The 22,610-nt window shown below is 33.4% G+C and overlaps 1 protein-coding gene across 1 annotated transcript; it reads left to right on the forward strand.

Moving 5' to 3' along the window:
• The first annotated feature begins 13,217 nt into the window (after positions 1 to 13,217).
• LOC131653868 (phototropin-1-like) lies at positions 13,218 to 20,421 on the forward strand. Its single transcript, XM_058924186.1, has 23 exons — positions 13,218 to 14,022; positions 14,109 to 14,291; positions 15,277 to 15,368; positions 15,761 to 16,052; positions 16,150 to 16,369; positions 16,549 to 16,619; positions 16,696 to 16,802; positions 16,920 to 16,969; positions 17,079 to 17,183; positions 17,271 to 17,330; positions 17,414 to 17,503; positions 17,632 to 17,708; positions 17,839 to 17,923; positions 18,145 to 18,225; positions 18,397 to 18,500; positions 18,678 to 18,727; positions 18,873 to 18,979; positions 19,059 to 19,202; positions 19,390 to 19,441; positions 19,547 to 19,659; positions 19,755 to 19,895; positions 19,979 to 20,086; positions 20,167 to 20,421. The coding sequence occupies exons 1-22, from the start codon at positions 13,415 to 13,417 to the stop codon at positions 20,081 to 20,083; spliced, it is 2,937 nt and encodes a 978-aa protein (XP_058780169.1). The 5' UTR covers positions 13,218 to 13,414; the 3' UTR covers positions 20,084 to 20,086; positions 20,167 to 20,421.
• The last annotated feature ends 2,189 nt before the right edge of the window (positions 20,422 to 22,610 follow it).

Genomic DNA, 22,610 nt, shown 5'->3' on the forward strand with positions numbered 1-22,610 from the left:
CCTCTCTCTCTCCTTCCCATTGGCTTGCGTGCAGAAGTGTGGCCCCCGCGCGTTGACTATTTGGAATTCTATTTACTTTTTTTCTCTTCATATTTATATTTTACGATCTAAAGCTAATAACAATTAAAAATGGTACAGCTGGCCTGGAGTGATGCTTATTATCCTGGAAGTCCTGGGTTCGAATCTAGGCTTATTGCAATTTTTCTTGTATTTCTTTGTTTTAGATCCAGCGCGCCTCCCCTTGCATACACCTACGGTGCACCCTCAAGTTCCTGCCCTCGGTTTGTCATCAACACAGATCTAAAGGCCCAGCATGAATCCCCATCATGGACCCTCAAGAAAGTGCCTCACTGGATCGTACGCCCCCTCTTATTTGTTTTTTTTTAATTTTTTTTCTTGTTGTTTGCTGTTTATTTCTTTTGTTTTTTTTTGTGCTTTTTTACTAACCATTAATGGGATAATGATTAAAACTAAACAAACCCAATTAACTTTTGATTAACCACAAAATTAGCATAAAATTAGGATTTTTCATTTTAATTAATTAGTTTTAACTTTTTAATTAATGTTAATTTACTTTAACTAATTAGGTAATTTAGGTTTTAATTAATTAGGTTAATTATTTTATATTTAAAGTTTAAATATTTAGGTTTAAATTTAATTAGGTTTTTAGGTTTAGCCTTTAATCAAAAACCATAGAAACCATCAAGAGGTAGGTGTTGCCTATTAACATTCGTTTAAGTTTTTAACCCTGTAGGTTTATTTTACCCATTAGGCTAACCTTCAAGATTTAGGGTTTATAACCATAAAAACCTCTAACCCTTATTTTCTTTCAACTCGATCTTCTCTTCTCATCTCTTATTCTAGTGTATGTCGCATGCCTTTAATTTATTTTATTTATTTATTTTTGCCATTTAAATTCTAAAAAATGTGTATAGGCTTGCCAATGTTTTTTTTAATAGCTTAGGACTTTTAATTTCTGCCTTTTAATTTCCCGCATTTTTATTTTCTGTCTTTTTTCCGGGTTTTTGGCTATGTAATCCCCTATCCCGAAGCCTTGTAATAGTGTAGGATTTTACTTTCCGCATTTTATTTTCTGCAAATTATAATTGTTATTTAATTGCATGGTTATTAATTTAGGGAGTGATAATCCTGTTAATTAATTTAGATCACTAACTTTATAAGATAAAATATCTGAATATAATCACGTGATTGTTGCACCCATGCACCTTTAAGGTAATCCCTCTTATTGCTGCCTTTCGATTTAAAAATAGTCAAGTCCCTCGAATATGAGGATGTCTTAGCAAATGTTGCCCTCAGTTCCTTATCATCATAAAAAGATCATAAGTCCCTTCGAAGTTGCCTATACAATATATGATCTTATTCCTCGAGGTTGCCTATGATAAAATGATGATAGTCCCTATGAATGCTAAGGTATCCTCACTGGTTGCCTAAAATGACTATTATATCCTTCCCTAAAGATTACCTGCCCTCTTTATGGTAGGGACAATCTCATGGGGAACGATAATCCTCGATGACCCTTTTCAAATCCAATGAAAGGACTACCTGCCCTCTTTATGGTTTGGATAGCCCTTTCCAACTAAAGTCTTAAAGAACAGAAAATTTTAACTTAGGGTAAGTGCTCTTAAATGCTTACTCTATTCAAATTCAAAAACATTTCCCACTCTTTTTCAAATCAATTCAAAAAGGCTACGCTTATTTTACAAGCTAAAGTCCTTATTCAAATTCTTTTTCTATTCACACACTACACTTCAAACATTTTGAAAACAAAAGTGAGTTAAGGAATTAAGAGCCCATGGATAACCATGGATGCAAAAGGTGCTTACATCTTCCCTTTGTATAATTTACCCCCCGAACTCAAAATCTTTCAAAGGTCTTTCCTGTTCTTTTTGCCTTTCCCAATTGGATAAAATAAAAGTCAGTGGCGACTCTTGCTCACTGCAACATTTGTTTGCGAAATAAATATAAAGTCAGTTCTCCCACCATATTACACTTCCCCTTGCAAAATTGACTCCCGAACCCTCTTTGGTTGCGATGACCAAGTTTTTTTCTTCTACGGGTTTTATTCGATATTTTCTCATTCTATTGGATCAAATAAAGATCAATGGAGACTTCATTATATTTTAAGTATGCGATGTGCTCGAGTAGCTTTCGCACCGTGACATCATGACTTGTTTATTTTCTTGGAACTCTGGATTAATGTCACTGTCATCCCACACACATAAATGATCATTATCTTCTTATTATTGGGATACTGAATGTTGATTCGTGAATTGTTTGTCTGTTGAATTTTTGGTATTTTGGTGTAGGTTTCTATTTTAGGTATTGTTGCTTTCAATATAAAGTAGGTTTTGAGGAAAATGAAGATTGGTGGGTTTTTGGTTTGTATTTGATTAATTCCTTTTTTATGTTTCTGATGTGTTATGAGTTTTAATCTCCATGATTGAAAATCAAAGTAGAAAAGCGGGGGGAAAATAAACCACAAAAAGTAAGGAAAAAGAAATCACAGAAAGTTGTAGAAAGACATAACACAGGATTACTACGAGTAAGCAATAGAAAAATATGATAAACAAAAAGAAAATCACAAAAAGATCCCAAATGAAAAATGAAAGACGATCAGAGAAAGTCACATGACGCAAGACGAAACTGAGAAACAAACACAAAACCTTCACCCTCCAAGTAAAAGGATGAGGATGGAGACCAAACACTCACACATGCAACAATAATAGGAAGAAAAGAGGTTGATAGCAATCAATCAGAAAGAATCTTCGATCTTGGAGTTTTTTTGTCGCTTATTCTTTAATCGACTAATATTATAAATTTAATACTTTATCCATCTTTGATTCAACTTTCTCTCAAACTTTGAATGAAAACTTAACTTTCTCTCCAATTTTGAAAGAAAACTTTTTTTACTGGTTCCTATTGAAAATAGAGTTAAATATGTTTTTGATCCTCATAAATATCTCAAATTTTATTTTTTATTTCCTATTAAAAAAATGACATATTTTGTTCCCGACAAAATTTTTATGCATATAACTTTAGTCCATGTTATTTTCTAAAATTTTAAAATTATATAATTACCCTTTAATTTTTAATTTTTTTAATAATTATTTTCCATACATATTTAGAATACTGTAAAATGTTTATTTACCAAATTTTAGAACTTTTTAAAATGAGAAGAATTAAATATAAATTTTTAAATTTTTAAAAGATAATGATTAAAATAATAAAAATCTCGACTTATAAATTAAATTTTGAGTTTTTTTCAAGAAACTTCTTATAACATTCTAAACATTACTGCAAAATAATCATTCAAAAATACAAATTGGTTTAACAACAAGAACAATAATTATTTGTATAATAATTTTGTAGGGACAAAACATGCCAACTTTTTTATAGAGAAAAAAAAACAAAATTTAGTAATTAATAGAAATAAAAAAAACATATTTTTTTTCTCTTTTATATGCAAATAAAATAGTAAAAAGATTTAAAATTTAAATTCTTTTCCACCATTTTTCACTTGCACCAAACATACCATAAAAAGTTAGGGAGAATATTTTCGAAGAGAGAGCATCTCTCTAGAAGGTTTAGCTATAGCTATATGTTTATTTAACTCATAATTTTTCTATAGAACAAAAAGGTAATTCACTTCACTCTAGCATCATAACAAAAAGGGATGCAAACATTTCCTTAGATGATCCCACCTATATTTGAACTAGGTGGATGGTAATTTACTTCACTCAAGTATCATAAATCATATATTTGATTAATTTTACTTGTAATAGAAAGAATATTTTGCAATAGAAGACACAATAGACCCAAGTGATGCGATCATGATTTTGGTTTCCATTAGATTGAAAGATGAGCTAGTAAAAGGTGAAAGCGATGTAAGGCAAGGACAAAACAGCTTGAAATTTTGAAGTTATCTTTTGATGACTTATCTATGATATGTAGTTCCTTGTAGTATTGTCATAGTCAAGGCACCATATAGAGTAATTACAAATAGCTACAAGTTGTAGAGGTAGACTCACCTGCATAGTTACTCTCAAATGTGACCAACAAGATAAGATGAATGTCCAAATAACACTTCACGTGCCTATGGGGCCTATGGCATCTTTCTTTAGTTATTTTCTCACTAATTACATCATTATCTCTTCCCAATCTTACTTTCGTACTAGTATGTATTATGCTCTTTAAACTTCATGTTACCCTACTCAAATTGTTTGTCTACATTTTTCTTTTCTTCAATGAGGTTTATACTTGTCATAATAACAGATTGAATTGATGGACTGCCTGTTGGAAAAAAAATTAGAATATATAAGCATTACCATATATACTCCCCAATCCCTTTTTCATATATTTTTCATTTTGTAGTCAGGAGATGATGTTTCTAAGGGATTGTGATGTGAATGACGATTTGGATGAACCTGAAACGCGTTAGCGGAGGTGTAGGATGTGGAATCATTGTATAGATACCTCGAAGCGAGCCAATGGGGAGATTAATTGGAAATTTGTTGAGCTATGGATGTTTGAGAGTTATGACAGTAGTTCTAATAATAACTCTGATTGTGACGAGTAATGATAGTCACATTATTTTCGTATCTTCTTATTGAGGATCGACGAGTCGCAACCTCGACCTTAGGTGCGACCCGTTTCAATGAAAAGATTGTGATCAATTATGTGTTTAATAGCAAATCTAAATTGAATGTATTACTCTTGAGGATTATACATATCACTACTATAAAAGTTATCTTTCATCATGGTTGGAAAATGGATTTCATCACGGTTGGTGGTCTGTGGTTAGGAAGAGTGTGATAGAAAGTGCGCTACTTTCCACCACGGGCTAGTGGCCGTGGTGAGAAACTAGGTAAAGCGTCACATTTCACCAAGGTTCGGATTATCAACCGTGGTAAAATGTTGTTAGGTCATGGGTTCGATTCTCATATAAACGATGGATAAAAAATAGTTAGTGTGCCACATTTTACTACGATTGACTAATACAATTGTGGTGAATTTCTTTATTTTATATATATATATATATATATATATATATATATATATATATATATATATAATTTCTCATATATACTAGTCTTTTTAATTCACGCACACACAATCGTATTACCTGCTCTCAAGAATCAACAATACCGACAGAGACTGTTTATCATGTGTTTCATGACATGATATCTACAACCGAACCCTCTTGGTTATTTTCTCATCTACAAATTTATTTTGTATAGTGAGTATAATACACATAAAAACAAATGTAATTATAGATAAATGAATGCCACAACTAATATACTTATTAAAATGGTATAAAATTTAGAGGTTTCTTTAAGCCCTTTCAACATATTGGTTCCCTCCACAACTCTCTCTCTCTCTATATATATATATATATATATATATATATATATATATATATATATATATATATATATATATATATATATATATATATATATATATATATATATATATGAGGAGGGTTATATTGACTCCAAGAGTAAGTGTTCAACACTTACTCCAAATCATAACCATTGATTATCATTAATCCAACGGTTTTAATTTATCATTTAATCTAATTATTTTTGGAAATATTTTTTATATAAAACTTTAATTAAAACCGTTGGATTAATGATAATCAATGGTTATGATTTGGAGTAAGTGTTGAACACTTACTCTTGGAGTCAATATAACCCTCCTATATATATATATATATATATATATATATATATATATATATATATATATATATATATATATATATATATATATATATATATATATATATATATATATATATATATATATATATATATATATATATATAAACATACATAAGTATGTTTATCTTTTCGGATGATCAACCACACCATACTGGGACTTTTTTGTGTAAGTAGAGTCTGGCATGATTTACTATCCGAAGTTATTTGGATATATCGAACGTCTAATATAAAGAAGCAGTACTGGTATTACCCCCTTTGCGCTCACGTACGGTCCCCTTTTCTTTTACCCATGAAACTAACAGTTCCATCGGGAGTGATTTAAATGTGGTCGATTACTCCTCAGCTATGTTGGCCGAATTTGAAGACTTGGACAGTCGTTCGACAAAGCCGGAAATAGAGAGATATGTGATTAGCATGAGGAAGGGAAGAATCTTGGTCGTGGGATAGCTGTTTTTGAATCAGTCTCATTTGGCGTTCAATAAGCATGATCAAGGCATGTGACCCCTTCCCGCTAATCAAAGGTGAAAATTAAGAGATACTTGGACCCGAAAGGACTGGACCCATGGAAACAAAGTTATAATTCCCGCTCCGACCAGGGTAGACAACACCTGAGTTAACACTACGCAACCGAACTTATCATGGGCCAGAACACCCCTATTGGGCGACAAAGTGGAACTTTACCCGAAGCGTAAAGCTGATCCTATGACGCTTCCAAGCCCACAAAGGCGAACGAAATAATGTATATAGATAGATATAGCTACTGAAGCAACTGTACAAAAACTTGTCCGGTGATCCGACGGTGTCGAGTAGTGTTCTTTCAACGTAGCAAGGAGGTCGGCGGATAATGCCAAGTCGGTCATTCACACTCAGTTCAGAGTCCAATTTCCTAACGTCCTCACCTTTCAATCGAGCAACTGCGTTTCTTCGTCTTAGGCCTCCAACAGAGGTGTATTTCCTTTCAAAGTAAAAGAATTGAGTGAGGGGATTATCTCTCTTTTTTATACAAAATAATATCATAATCCATGAATAATATATGCATTATTTGTACACATCTATTAGTGTGAGTAATGAGTATACTATTCTGAGTAATATTTACACAATTCTGAGTAATATCGAATTTTAACTATTTTGAGTAATAAATATAATACTTTGAGTAATATAAACAATTTTTGAGTATTTATGCACCGTGCATAAGGATATTCCTTATGCACATCAACACATCGCTATATATATATATATATATATATATATATATATATATATATATATATATATATATATATATATATATATATATATATATATATATATATATATATATATATGGGACGTATCAAATGAGACATTTGGTTATTATGAGAACTGAGAACTTTTAACAGACAATAATTAATAGATAGAGATCTGAGATATGCATTTATGTGATATGTATTTAAACCATACGATTTAAAATCAATGCTCAGATATGCATTTATGTGATATGTATTTAAATCGGAATCTATCTAATAATTATTGTCTCTATTAATTATGTGATATGTATTTTAACTAACCAAGAATTCAGTAGAACTACGAGACTTGAAAAACTTCTCCCAAATGTCTTTATCAATAAAATTATATCTCACAGTTGGATTCTTAAGATCAGACTTAGGTTTCCTAATGTAATCATGTGTTAGATGTGACTTAAAGCCCCTCTAATGCTCACCAGCATAAGAGACTCGCTTATTCATAAACTTATTGTCACTAACTTCAAACTCAAAAACTAACTATAGTTACATCAATAAGTAGGTATTAGTAATTAAAAAAATATCAAATCATGTAAATTAAAATTAATACCTAAAGTTGTGTCCATATATTTCTTTTCAAATCTTTTGATACCTAGCCTCAACCATCTATCAAAATACTATCTTTGTTACGTCCAAGGAGCGCCGCCTAACTCCTAAAAATTGAAGCATTCTTACTATAATAAGTCCAAGTTTAATGATCAAACTCGATCGACAACTTAACACATGTATTGCAGACTTTTGTTAATTTATTCGTCATTGAAGCAACTCTAGTTTTTGTTGTTCTTTTATCCTTACTAGTAGAACACTCATTTGAACGAGTGGCTCTAGATGAATAATTCATCTATGTTCAAAATAACAACAAAAGAAAAACAATCACAACAACACATTAAACCTTTAGAGTTTATGCTCTTAACAACAACAACAATAATATTATCCTCAAACATTCAATGCAACAACACGAAAAAAATTCACTAAACCTTTCATATCTCAACAACAACAACACTAAACGTTCATTATCTCAATAACAACAAAATTCAATATATCAATAACACAAAATCTTTAATATATCAATAACAATAACAACAACAATGACGACGACAACAATAACACTAAACAATCATTATCTCAATAACAACAAAACTTCAATATCTCAATAACACAAAACCTTCAATATCTTAACAACACAAAACCTTCAATATCTCAATAACAAAAAATAACAACAACACTAAACCATCATTAACTCAATAACAAAAAAAATTCAATGTCTCTGTTGTAACAGAGTGTCGTTAACAACAAACCAAAACTATGCGAAAGATTGGGTTTCTTAAACAAACACAAGAAACCCTATTAGGTTTTCACAAAAGAGAGAGAAGATGGAAGAAGAAGAAGAAGAAGAAGAAAATTAGGATTAGACATAAATGTTTTATTATTCACTTACTCAATAAGGGTTCAAAGATTATAAGTGAATAACAACAACTAACTTCTCTCAACAACCTGAGAAAACTAGTTTATTTATAGACTACTAAGATAACTTAAGCTACAAGCTAAATTAAACAATTGGGCTAAACAAACAGACCCATTTCAATATGCTAACAAACCTAATATTTTTACCACTACATGCTTAAGCGTACTTCGACTACAACATACAGGACTTAGCTATCAACATGTGATCAATCTTTGACAACATACTTAATCTCTATCAAACCAAGAACCTACCCTTGTCGAGACTAGAGTTCGATCTAAAATTTAACAAGTCTCCACCTTAGAACAAACTCTACAACATCAAGGGAATAAACTAGTTTTCTTCATGCAGCTCTATCAACTGCATACAGTGAAGCAACTTGCAGCTTGGCAATGTCTTGGTGATCATATCAACAACATTATCTTCATTCAAAACCGTATTCACTTGGACTTCTCCATTGATGGACTTGTTCAGTATCTTCTTCAGGTATGTCTCTTGAGATAAACATAGTCTCGACTACTTTCTATCTCTCCTGATGTCAATCCCAAGAATCCTGGATGTAGTTCACAGATCCTTTATGTCGAACTCCTTATTGAGTTCAGCCTTCACCTTCATTACATCCTCGACACTGTTGCTTTCTATGAGAATATCATCCACATAAAGCAACACAATAACAAGTTAATTTCCAAGTCGAAATCTGAAGTAAACACACTGGTCAAATTGGCTCCTAGTGAAACCTATGTGTGTCATGAACTTGTCGATTCTCCTATTCCATTGACGAGGATATTCTTTCAGGCCGTATAATGACTTGTTCATCTTACACACATAATCCTCCTTGCCTTTTTCTTCATACCCTTCAGGTTGCCTCATCACAATTATTTCATCTAGATCACCATACAAGAAAGCGGTCTTCACATCCATCTGTTCAAGTTCTAGGTCGAACTTTGTCACCATGGCTAACAACATGCTAATGGATTTATGCTTCACAACAAGTGAGAACATATCATTGAAGTCGACTCCTTATTTCTTAGTAAGCCCCCTAGTAACCGAGCTTGCCTTGTATCTCTATGACATCACTCCTTCGATTTCTTCCTTAACCTTAAAAATCCACTTACAACTGACTTACCTAGCCCTTGCAAGTTTCTCGATCAGATCCTAAGTGTTATTATCATGAAGAGGTTTCATCTCATCATCCATGGCTTTCAGCTCTCAGAATCTGAAGAGGATTTGAAACAAGTTCAGGGAGACCACAAAGAATCAGACAAATACCAAGAAGATTTGCAGAGTTTGACATGTTGTAAGATACTGAGATAGGTTCTAAAGAAGAAGTCATTCAATGTGTCATATTATTAGACTCTGAACTAGATAATACAGAAGAATCTCTCAAGAAGAAAGTGTGGCTAAAGGTCATGAAAAAAAGAAATTGAGACTATAGAAAGGAACAAGACTTAGGAGTTGACTGAGCTTCCAAAGAACAAGAAATTCATCAGTGTTAAATGGGTTTACAATTTGAAGCTAATGCCAAATGGATCGTTGGCAAACACAAAGAAAGGTTAGTATCTAGAGGATTTCTACAAAAATCTGGTTTAGATTACTTTGAAGTGTTTGCTCTTGTAGCTAGACATGAAATAATCAGATTGGCGATTGCTATAGCTGCAAATAGGAATTTGCCTTTGATGTATTTAGATATGAATTCTGGTTTTCTGAATAGTCCTTTACAAGAGTAAGTTTATGTGTCACAACCTCCTGAATTTGTGAAAAAGAATCAGGAAGGGGTGGTGTATAAGTTGCATAAAGCCTTGTATGGACTGAAACAAGCTCCTAGAGCTTGGAATCTGAAAATTAATTCATTTTTCAAGCTACAAGGATTCATAAAATGTGAGATGGAATATGGGATTTATGTTCAGCATGCCACTGAAAGCAATATGATTCTGGTGTGTCTCTATGTTGATGACATATTGCTAACAGGGAACTCTTTAGATGAGAAAGTCAAGTCCAAGAAGGTGTAGATGAATGAGTTTGAGATGACAGATCTAGGGAAAAAGATATATTTTCTAGGGATGGAGATTATATAATATGATAAGAGTATAATTTTGCATTAGTTGAAGTATGAACTTGAACTTCTGAAGATATTTGAGTTAACAAATTGCAAGTCTACAATCACACCTGCTGAAACAAATCACAAGTTGGATTCTAATGTTGAGGGTGATGATGTAGATACTACAACTTTTAAACAATTGGTTGGCTCATTGAAATATCTCTATAACACCAAACATGGCATATGTTATGCAGTTGGAATGGTGAGTAGGTTTATGAACAAACTAAAGTGGTCACATTACCAAGTTGTTGTCATGATACTAAGGTATATTAAGACTCTTCGGTATGGATTTTTATTCTCATCTGGTGCAAAATCTGATTTAGAGCTGATATGCTATTCAAACTCTGATTGGTGTGAAAACAGAGTTGATAGAAGAAGTACTTCTGAATATTTCTTCAAATATATGGAAAGTGCCATTACTTGGTGCTCCGAGAAGCAACCTGTAGTTGCCTTGTCAACCTGCGAAACTAAATACATTGCATGTGCTTTGATTGCGTGTCAAGCTGTTTAGCTGATGAATTTATTGCAAGATTTGAATATCAAGGTGAGCAAGTCTGTGAAGCTGATGATAGACAATAAATCTTCCGTAAGCCTTGCCAAGAATACAGTGCTGCAGGAGAGAAGCAAACACATTGACATAAAGTTTTATTTTCTGCACAATCAAGTTCAAAATGGAATGCTTGAAGTTGTTCATTATAGCACTCAAAAGCAACTTGCAGGTGTCCTAACTAAAGCTATTAAGACTGAACACTTTATCTCATTTGAGGGATGAAATTGGTATTGTTGATTTTAATTAGCCGAATATGAATTAAGGGATGATTGTTAGATATAATTCAGATTCAGTTTCATTAACTTTTCATTTGGTTTTGCATTTGAGTTTCATTTCACTTGATGTTAGTATATAAGCCCAATATGAGTTTAATTTACATTTTAAATTTTGAGATAAAAGTTAGTTACACTCTCTTCTCTCTCTTCTTCTATCTTTATCTTTAAACTTTTTTTTTTCTAAAATATCTTCATCTTTAACCTTGTGCGAAAAAAAAAAGAGGAAAGTCAATTTTTTTCTTGTCAACTTTCTACTTAAAACTTGTGTTACTTGCAGGGTCATTCTTCCTTGATTATGCAACCTGATTCTTTGTGTACTAATCCAAATTTTCTCTACTATAATTTAAGTATTAGCTGTAAATTGCAAATGCTAAACTCTAAAATGGTTGGTTGATCCAACTAAATACGCAGTGAACATCTATTGTTGACCGACAACATAAAACTAATTTAAGAATAAAAAAGATATATGAAGATCGTCATTTCAAACCTTACCCAAACTAAATTTGTCACTTGGACACTCATAAACAAGAATCCATTTGTTGCCGACTTCATTATTATTTAATGTATTTATCTTCCAAAATTACTATACATTTGACTCAAGTGATTTTTGTCCCTGTTATTCTATAATATATCAATGAATGTATAGTGTGGCATGCAAGAGATAGTTTTATCTTTTTAATACTATTTATTTATTTTAGAAGTAACTTTGGAGGTAATTACAAGATAAAAGTAAAAAAAAAAAAAATTATCTTGGATAAATTCATCACTAAAGAATTTTGCTTATTGCAAATAGCAAATAAAGCAATCTTAACGCAACAAAAAGTGGTTGATATTTTAGCGGTAAGGAACATTACTCCCACTCCTTTTAGCACTAGCAACCAAATTAACTAACAGTGCAATTAGGAAAACATCAAATCTACATTATAGCAAGATTCTACACTTAAATTCATAATAATTTGTGGTCATCATGATTATTAAGTACAAGGCCTACGCAATTCTTTCCTTTTGTTGCTTTCCAACTCACTTCCATATTCTCTCCCTGACACCACAAATCATCATTGAACTTTGAACTTTCAATTTTCAAGGTAAGGGGTTAAGATTATACATAGTATCATCAATTATCAACTTACTCTAGCTATTTTGTTTCCTGAAAGTAACCTCTTGAATCTTCATGTCCCAATTATAAATTCTGAACATTGAAGAGTGATGAGAAATAAGTTCAGGAGCCATGTGAACAACAGTAGTACAGCACACAGTGATGGGAACACAAACCTTTTTTTTACAATGATTTAGATTCTCATATCTCACTACTTTTTCTCTTACCATTTCTAGTAAAACTAACTTTATAATCATTTTACTATAAGTATAGAATTTGCTCAGAAATCACAACAATATACAACACAAAGTTACACAACAACAACAACAAAATAGTTTTCCTACACAACTCAGCTTCAGGTATTTTAATTTCTAGTATAGTAGTTTTGCATGAATAAATTTTTCTATGCTTGCTTTAATTCTAATTTATTATAACTACAGATAATTAATTTGCTTCCTTACGTGTTGTTCTAATCGGATTAAATTCTATGGTCCTGATATTAATAGAAAACAACACATTTTCAAACTGATGTCTCCCAAAGGTCCCAAATAAGTAAAAAAAAATTGAAGTTCCTCTGTCCAATTATTTTATCAACCATCATTATCATTTGACAAAAGCACCTCAATAATGTGAGGTCCTCAATTTCTTTCACTAATCCTACCGATAAGGAACACTAATTATAACAATATCGACATTTATCATTTGAAGTCGAATTTACCAAGTAATCTAGTAGCCGAAATTTCACCATTTAAAATATCTCAGGTTTGAACATATAGTCTACAGACTAATTTCTCTTCACAGCTATCAACTGAATTGACTTTAACAATTCTATAATAACAAATTTGTATCAAATTCTAACTTCCATATATTGCATTGTGGCAACTATATGAAGGTAGCTACTAGTTAGCTATGGAGCATTTGAAGAAATCTCCATCTTCATCATCATCTTCATCAATGAGGCCATCATTTCCAAGAGATCCTCGAGGCTCCTTAGAAGTGTTCAATCCAACCAGCAACTCCAGCTCGCCGGTACGCTCACCGTCAAACCTGAAAAATTGGACGGAAACGAAAGAAGAGCAGCGCAAGGAAATCTCCGAGCTACATACTGAATTCTCCGATGAAATCACCAACACTTCATGGATGGCAATCAAGGAAGGAGAAACCGGTGCCGCAGTACAGAGAGCCGCCGAGTGGGGATTGGTGCTCACAACAGATGCTGAAACCGGGAAGCCACAAGGAGTGGCAGTTCGGCATTCCGGTGGAGACGAGCCGAATGTGAAACTTGAAACCAAACGAAACTCCAATAACTCTGTTAGAACTTCCGGTGAGTCTTCCGACGGCGGTGATCCCCGCGGGTTTCCGAGAGTTTCGGAGGATTTGAAAGACGCGTTATCGGCTTTTCAACAAACTTTCGTGGTTTCGGATGCTACCAAACCCGATTACCCGATTTTGTATGCAAGTGCGGGTTTCTTCAAAATGACGGGTTATACATCAAAAGAAGTCATAGGAAGAAACTGGTAATAACCGTTTCTTCGTAATTTTTATTTTATTTTATTTTTGTATTTCTCTAATAATCATTTTTAATTCAGTTCTGGTGGTTCAGTCGGTTTTTACAGGGTGCGGATACGGATCCGAATGACGTGGCAAGGATAAGGGAAGCCTTGGAAGGTGGGAAAAGTTTTTGTGGAAGATTACTGAATTACAAGAAGGATGGAACTCCCTTCTGGAATCTTCTCACTATTTCACCCATCAAGGATGATGATGGCAATGTGCTCAAGTTAATTGGGTAATTAGTCACTATCTTTTTTCTTCTTAATTTTTTATTAATACGTAACTTCGTTCTGCTTGTCAAAACAATCACTGAAAAACAATATCGACAAACGAAAAAACAGTATCGATATGTGTTAATATTGATATTATTATTTATCATTTTTATGATAAAGAATAAATAATTTGAGACTGTGACGATCACAATCATTATCGCAACACTAGAACCCACCAAAATATATCAGGGTAACAAAAAAATTGGGAAGAATTTTTGTAAATTTTAATTTTTAGGTTGCAAAATCTGCATGTCTATCCTGCTTCATCCTCAATTTTTGGTGGACAAATTAATGCTTTAGGTTCGCACTTTTAACTATTTCCGTTCAGCTCCACTCGGTGTGAGCTTTTGTGGGCGGCCCTGACACAAAGATACCCATTTGACACCTTTAATATTGATAGTCATTAATCTTCTTACTATTTTACTGCGGTAAAAAGAATGTAGTTATTGGGTCAAATGTAAATCCAAATTCAAATCCATATATTGATATTGTTGTTTTACTTTATGGGAGATGGTTGGGGACCAAAATGGACTTTTTTTGGTTAGTAGACTCTTGTCACACGAGGTGTGTGTTGTCTGTTGCAAAATTTACGATAGAAAGTGTGGGGGCAAGGCACGAGAGAGATGCATGCATTTCACTGTGACAGCGACCACACTATATATCATTTTCTTTAACTTTGGAAAATGCCAAAGACGGCTATGTTTAACTGTTTACATCAATTCTAGTTTTGTTTTACAGCTTGAGGTTAATATTTATAAGCTTTTTTGATATTTTGGACATAATGGTTCTCCTTTTCATTTATAATCTTTATGGTATACTTTTGGGTGTGGTTAAAGATTTGAGCCTTTTGAGTTGATTGCATGTGGACCTTGATGATGTGTAATGAAAAGAAGAAATTAAATTAGTGGGGATGGTTACTTTATGTGTTTTGGTTGTGTTATGTGGCAGAATGCTGGTGGAGGTTAATAAGCATACTGAGGGGTCCAAAGAGAAGAAGCTGCGTCCCAATGGGTTGCCTGAATCCTTAATTCGATATGATGGTATGGTATATTGGACGGATCTTCTTCCATTACAGTTTTTAATATCATGAAAAAATAAATGATTGAATAGAAATAAATTGAAATGAAGACAGAAAATGAAAAGTAGTAAGATAAGTAATGATCAGAAGTACCACATGGACTACAAAAAATATGCATAAACAATCAAAAAAAGAAAGTGAATATCAGGTATGAATAGTTAAGTTTCATATGGGCTACAACAACAAAAAATTAGACATATACGAGAAATAACTCATATCATAATAAAAGTGATAATAATAATAATGTATTTTTTATATGCAAGTTTCAAACTGATTGTCCTTCCTACCTTAGCATGCGATAATAGAGATTTTAACAGTGTTTATTCAACAGCGCTAACATCTGGTGTATTGCAGCTCGTCAGAAAGAGAAGGCTACATCTTCTGTAGATGAGTTATTACAGGCCATGAAGCGCCCCCGCGCATTGAGTGAATCCGGACACCGTCCCTTTATCAGAAAATCAGGAGGAGGTGGAGGTTCTGAAGAAGATGAAGAAGCAGAAAGATTAGATAGCAAATCGAGGAGAAAATCTGATAGCGTAGCTTCTTTTAGACCAAAACCACAAGGAAAAGTAAGACATTCTATGGAACGAATCAGTGAGCTGCCTGAAAATAAACAGAAAAACTCTCGACGTGGTTCTTTCATGGGGTAATGTATATGTTTATTTACTTAAGTTATACATGTTCTTGAAATAATCATTTACTACTACTGTAATTTAAGAATGCTACTGTTTTTCTATGTTCAGGTTCATGAGGAAAAGTCATTCCATTGACGAAAGCATTGATAATGAAGTTATTGTAGATGTGAGCTCTGGGAGTGAGGAAGATGAGAGGGATGATAGTTTTGAATTTGATGACAGAAAAAAACTGAGGGAAAAAAGAAAAGGTCTTGATCTTGCTACTACACTTGAGCGTATTGAGAAAAACTTTGTCATTACCGATCCAAGGCTTCCAGACAATCCTATAGTAAGATTCTTTGAATCATTTGTAATAAGGTTTAGCTCTTCTAAAGTGAGTGATTAGTGATTCACTTTAGAGGATAAAAAAATCATGTCAACGGTTTATGGTTGAAATTCTAACATATTCGTAAGTTGTTATGCATGCAATAGGACATTAAAGTTTGTATTTGGTTTTAAAATTTTCAGATCTTTGCATCTGATAGTTTCTTAGAGCTTACAGAATATAGTCGTGAAGAAATCTTAGGGAAAAATTGCAGGTATATTTTGAATAGTTTTATATTTGATAATGACAGAATTCAGTGTATTTACCTTACATGCTAATTGGCTATTTAGGTTTCTGCAAGGACCAGAAACTGATCCAGCAACTGTGAGAAAAATCCGAGAGGCAATTGACAACCAAACAGAAGTAACTGTGCAACTAATCAATTATACTAAGAGTGGTAAGCTATTTGATTTTAAGAGGGAAAATCACTTTCATAGAATTTTAGGCATGCTTATCTATAATGCTACAGCTATTATTCCACTTTCTATTTAAGATATTTCCTTACAATTTTCAGGGAAAAAGTTCTGGAACTTGTTTCATTTACAACCTATGCGTGATCATAAGGTACAGCTTATGATATTTCTTCTGAAGATGTTGCATTGTTCAATACCTTGCAATACAATTTTTGTTTTCGATATTACGCAACGTAATATTTTCCTTGTTGGTTAAATAGGGAGAAGTACAATACTTCATTGGTGTTCAACTTGATGGTAGTCAACATGTAGAGCCTCTTCACAATTGCATTGCAGAAGACACTGCAAAGGAGGGAGAACTATTGGTTTGTTGGCATTGTCTATAATAATACTTTATTCAATTTATTAGACATTTTTCTATTATAACAAATTCATATGGAATTCACAACCAGGTAAAAGAAACGGCAGAAAATGTTGGTGAGGCGGTGAAAGAGCTTCCTGATGCTAATCAGGTAATAAGGTGTAATGGTTAATTTTTTGTCTTCTAAAGTTCTATTAACTTCTCCTTTGTGACATCATTTTTTATGATCTCCAGAAACCGGACGATTTATGGATGAATCATTCAAAAGTGGTTCGGCCAAAACCTCATAGGAAGGATGATGAAGCTTGGAGAGCAATCCTAAAGGTATTATTTTCACTTTGAGAATGTGATATGTTTTCTAAATTTTTTGTTATTTATTAGTTATGTTATATGAGTAAAGATCTAGGAATTTATTTTACACTATTATTATAAATTACACTATGGTTTTGCAGGTTGTAGAAAATGGAGAACAGGTAGGCCTAAAACACTTTAGGCCAATTAAACCTTTGGGGTCTGGAGACACCGGAAGGTTTCTTTCTTATTCTTCTCCCTAGTTATCTTTTCCGTGTACAAACTAGATACCTCTTCATGATATTGTCCCAATCCATATCATTGTCATACTCCTTCGGGGACTGATATTATATGGCATTGCCATGCAGTGTGCATCTGGTGGAGCTAGAGGGAACTGGTCATTACTTTGCTATGAAGGCTATGGATAAGGGTGTTATGCTCAATCGCAATAAGGTTCTGAATTTGACTATCCAAATTTAACGATCCAACTTTTAAATTATATTGCATTATGTAGATGATGATGCATACAAAAATGTTAAGAAACCATTATTAATTGAAGCATGTATGTTCATGATTTCTAATCACATAAAAAGTACTATTCCGATCTGTGTAAATTAAGTTATAGAAGCCTTTACCACTTGTCATAATTGGATGGCCTTTTGTACTATCCACAGGTGCATAGAGCTTGCACTGAAAGAGAAATCCTTGACATGTTGGACCACCCTTTTCTTCCTGCATTATATGCTTCTTTCCAGGTTTGAAACTCAAATATTACTTTCAATATCTCACACCATAATCCTTTATCGCAGACACTGGCTATAATTTATGGAAAATGGTTTCATGGATTATATTCTCTTTTTTCACCTATATTAAAGCCTTTATATATTGACTTTGTAAAATATTTGGAACTTTTGAATGATTTGCAGACCAAAACACATGTTTGTTTGATAACTGATTACTATCCTGGGGGAGAACTATTCCTACTTCTTGACCAGCAGCCAACAAAGGTTCTCAAGGAAGATTCTGTTAGGTATATTATGCTACTACACGGAGTATTTATGTATATACATCAAAAGTTAAAAATCAATGAGACATTAATACTTTCAATAACCGCTATTAAAGAAAAGGATCATTCTTCAACTATGCCTACCACTTCATGTGTTTCTCTACTTTTCTTTAACTGACATAAAGTTCTTGATATTTATAGATTTTATGCAGCTGAGGTAGTGATTGCGTTGGAGTATCTTCATTGTCTAGGTAGGTTCTTATTCAGAATACACACACTCGGGATAGTTGTTTCTGAAGTAGCAAGAAACTTTGCTACTTCAGAATTTTTAATGTGTAGGCTCAGATACCTACTAAAACAAAATTTAGGATAACATTGTTTGGCGAGAATTTGCAGGCATAATTTACCGGGATTTGAAGCCAGAAAATGTGCTGATCCAGAGCGACGGACATGTGTCTCTAACAGATTTTGATTTATCATGTTTAACATCTTGCAAGCCACAGGTATCCTAGGCAAGAACTTCAGATAATGCGGTTTTTAGCAATATTTTAACTAAAGTCACTGAACGGTTTCCCTTTGCAGCTTATACTTCCAGCTACTGAGGAAAAGAAGAAGAGGAAGAAGAAAAATAAGGGACAGCAGAAAAATCAAGAGGTTCCATTGTTCATGGCAGAACCAATGAGAGCGTCCAATTCTTTTGTTGGCACGGAAGAGTACATAGCTCCGGTTTGTATTTCCTCGCATATTATATGCATGATTCCGTTACATATCTTAGGATGAATGCACCAATTAATATACTTTGTTAAGAAAAATGTTGCATTATGCAAATATATCACATTGGTGCTATTTGAACTTCTTTTCAAAATGATTCATTTCTCAGAATGTGTTGCAACTGATATCTCAATTTGTACAGGAAATTATAACTGGTTCAGGTCATACTAGTGCCGTGGATTGGTGGGCTCTAGGTAACTTTTATTTATCGTTGAAAAAAACACATGTATGAATCTATATCAGTTTCTTAACATAAAAAAAATCCGAAAGTTTGATTGCATTTGAACGTTTTCTTCTAGGTATTCTTCTATATGAAATGCTCTACGGATATACACCATTCAGAGGAAAGACGAGACAAAAGACATTTGCAAACATTCTTCACAAAGATCTTAAGTTTCCCAAAAGCAAACCGGTAAATGATATGAAAAAAAACTTTCATGAACTTTGTGAACATGAATTAAGTGATGTATATAGTATTGTTTTAATATGCAATAAGTGTTTATGCAGGTAAGTCCCCACGGAAAGCAATTAATTTACTGGCTATTGCACAGAGATCCCAAAAACAGACTGGGTTCACTTGAAGGAGCAAATGAAATTAAGAACCATCCATTCTTCAAGAATGTCAATTGGGCTCTAGTTCGTTGCACGGTAAGACTATATTACTGTTACATTAATAATTCCCTTTAATTTTTTTGTTAACGCTTTGATCGGAGCGATTCATATCTTAACAGAAACCTCCTGAGCTTGACGCTCCTATCTTCCTGGAAAATGGTGAGAAGAAAGAAGCCAAAGACATTGACCCTGGCTTAGATGATTTACAGAAAAATATTTTCTGAGAGGTTTTTTCTTCATTTCTATCTCCATGTATATTAGTTAACATATTAGTTATATTGGTTAACATATTATATTGTCGATGTAGGTTTAAATTATGATAGAGTGGCATTCAAGAAACACATGATGAGTGTTAGAGATTTTGAAAAATTAATGGAATTTTAATTTCTTGCTTCTGCATGGGTGGTGTAAAGTTTGATGGTGTAATTCATTGTAATTTGTGAAATGGAGATACTTTTTTTTTGGTAGTTTATGATGTTTAATTTATCTGTGGCAATCCAATGGAGATAATATGTAACTCATTGTAATTTTTTAAATGGAAATACTATATATCTTGCAGTTAGTCTACTGTAGAAATTCTTGTATATTTTTGGAATAATATAAATATAAAAAATAAATGTATTGTTTTATTCACGAATGCCTAGACATATAGGATAGTTAAGAGTGAGTTAGAAAATATTTTTATAAATATAAATTGGTTAATTTAAGAAATTAATAAATTAATGTCTAAAAACATTGATTAATTTTAAGTTGTATTTTCACTCTAAATATCTATTTATTTATGCTTGTGCAAAAATCGACTTACTAATTTTAATAGATTGGAATTCGAATTTCTGGAACCAAAAACATACCTTATTTAGGTACCATCAATTCAGATTTTCGATTATTTGAATTTTAAGAAATATTTGAGTCAATAAATTAACATTATCATTAACACTCAAAAACTTTAGAAATTTCAATTATAAATTTGATCTTACCCGTTGATCAGAACCACAAGGTAAATCAGCGGCTTCGAGCACAATGTTGATGATGAGGAGGGGGTGTACCTGCGAGTAGAGTTGTCAAAATGGGCTAGCCCATATGGACCGGTCTACCTGATCCAAAAAATCATAGGACTTGAGCCTTAAAATTAGAGTCCATATATATTTTTCAGGGTCTTTTTAGCCCAGCCCTGAAAAGCGCGCTACCCATGAGGACTAGCCCATATGGACCGTGGGTAGCCCATTAGGCCCGCATAGTTATAAATTTTAAAAATATATATATATATTAATATTTAAATTATCTTACTCCAAAATAGCATATTAATTTTTCTTACTTCATTAAATTTTATCTCTATTTTATTCAATCATTCTCTTTTAAATATTATACATTAATATAATCAACATTTTTCATAGTATTATATTTTTTCTCTTATAATAAATATTTAAGTATTATTTTATACAATTTAGACATATATTATATTTAAAAACACTTTATAGTATTTATAAGAGATAATATAATTCTTAAAAATATATTATGTTTAAAATAACATGATTTTTAATTTTATTTATAATAAATATTATGGAGTTTTTATTTTAATTTTTTAAAATAAAAAAAACTCATTTAGGGTCGGGTAGCCCGAAGTCCATCTAGGGTCGGACTCGGGTAGTAAATCTCGAGCCCATATTACACAGGGTCTTTTTGGCCCAGTCCTAAAAAGTCCAGGGTTTGCCCGTTTAGGGCCGGGTAGCCCATATTAACAGCTCTACCTGCAAGGCACGCCGATGCTAAAGTCAGTAGGAGCACAGATACGTTTGAGTGTTTTGAGGATAAGATTTGAATTACCTGACCCTCTCAAATGAGAGAGTTTTTATAATGTCCCCACACTTGGTCATTGGTCCATATTTGGGCTGGATCGGGGATCCTGACCTAAAATATGTGACTGCCAAGAATCTAGGCGTTAAACTAGGAATCCAGGAAGTTTGCCCGTAACTAGCCGTTGAGGCGGGCCGAGATGCATTTCTCGGCGGCAAGGGTTCCCAGCGAGCAGGAGACCATCTGTCTCCGACAAAGGGGCGGAAGGGATGATTTGATGTTGGCTTGCGTGGAGGCCTGGCTAAGGATAGCGTGGGTTCGCTGGTTCTGAGACCAGGTAGGGAAATGCCTCGACAAAGGGGCAGAAGGAAAGGGGCTTTCCTTTGCCCTCAGCTGGTTAGGCCAAGGTTGTTGGAAGGTTCCAGGTGCAGAAGTATATTGGGCCATGTCTAGCCATTGGGTCAATCTGAAACAGGAGCCACTCAAGTCGTTGCTCCGAGCATGGGAGTAACGACTTAAAAGTAGCCCTTGATCCGGAGAGGAAAAATGTGCACAGATGGTGCTTGTTGCCACGGAAGGTGGTGCCTCCTGGGCTTTTCGAGGGGGGAGGTCGGCAAGAAGCCTTAACGTCGCCGGGTGTGATTGCTTTGCAGGGAGCGGAAAAATTAATTGGATCCGAAGGGATAACATTGCATGTGTGCCTTGAGCCACGCGTCGTAGTAAATGTGCAATGATGGTTGGGTTAGGCTAGGCTAGGCGCGTGCCCGTGCACATACTACTGGTGTCTTCTATTAACTTGCATCTTCTTTTCTGTAGCCTAATAGATAAGAACTTCATAGTAAAGCGTGCTTGACTTGGAGTAGTATTTGGATGAGTGACTTTCTGAGAAGTACTTTGGAAAGCGTGTGAGTGAGGACAAAGCATGCTGAAAAGGCTCCTGTTGGTTTATGGGGTCAG

Source organism: Vicia villosa, linkage group LG2 (assembly GCF_029867415.1).
Source record: "Vicia villosa cultivar HV-30 ecotype Madison, WI linkage group LG2, Vvil1.0, whole genome shotgun sequence".
NCBI lineage: Eukaryota > Viridiplantae > Streptophyta > Magnoliopsida > Fabales > Fabaceae > Vicia > Vicia villosa.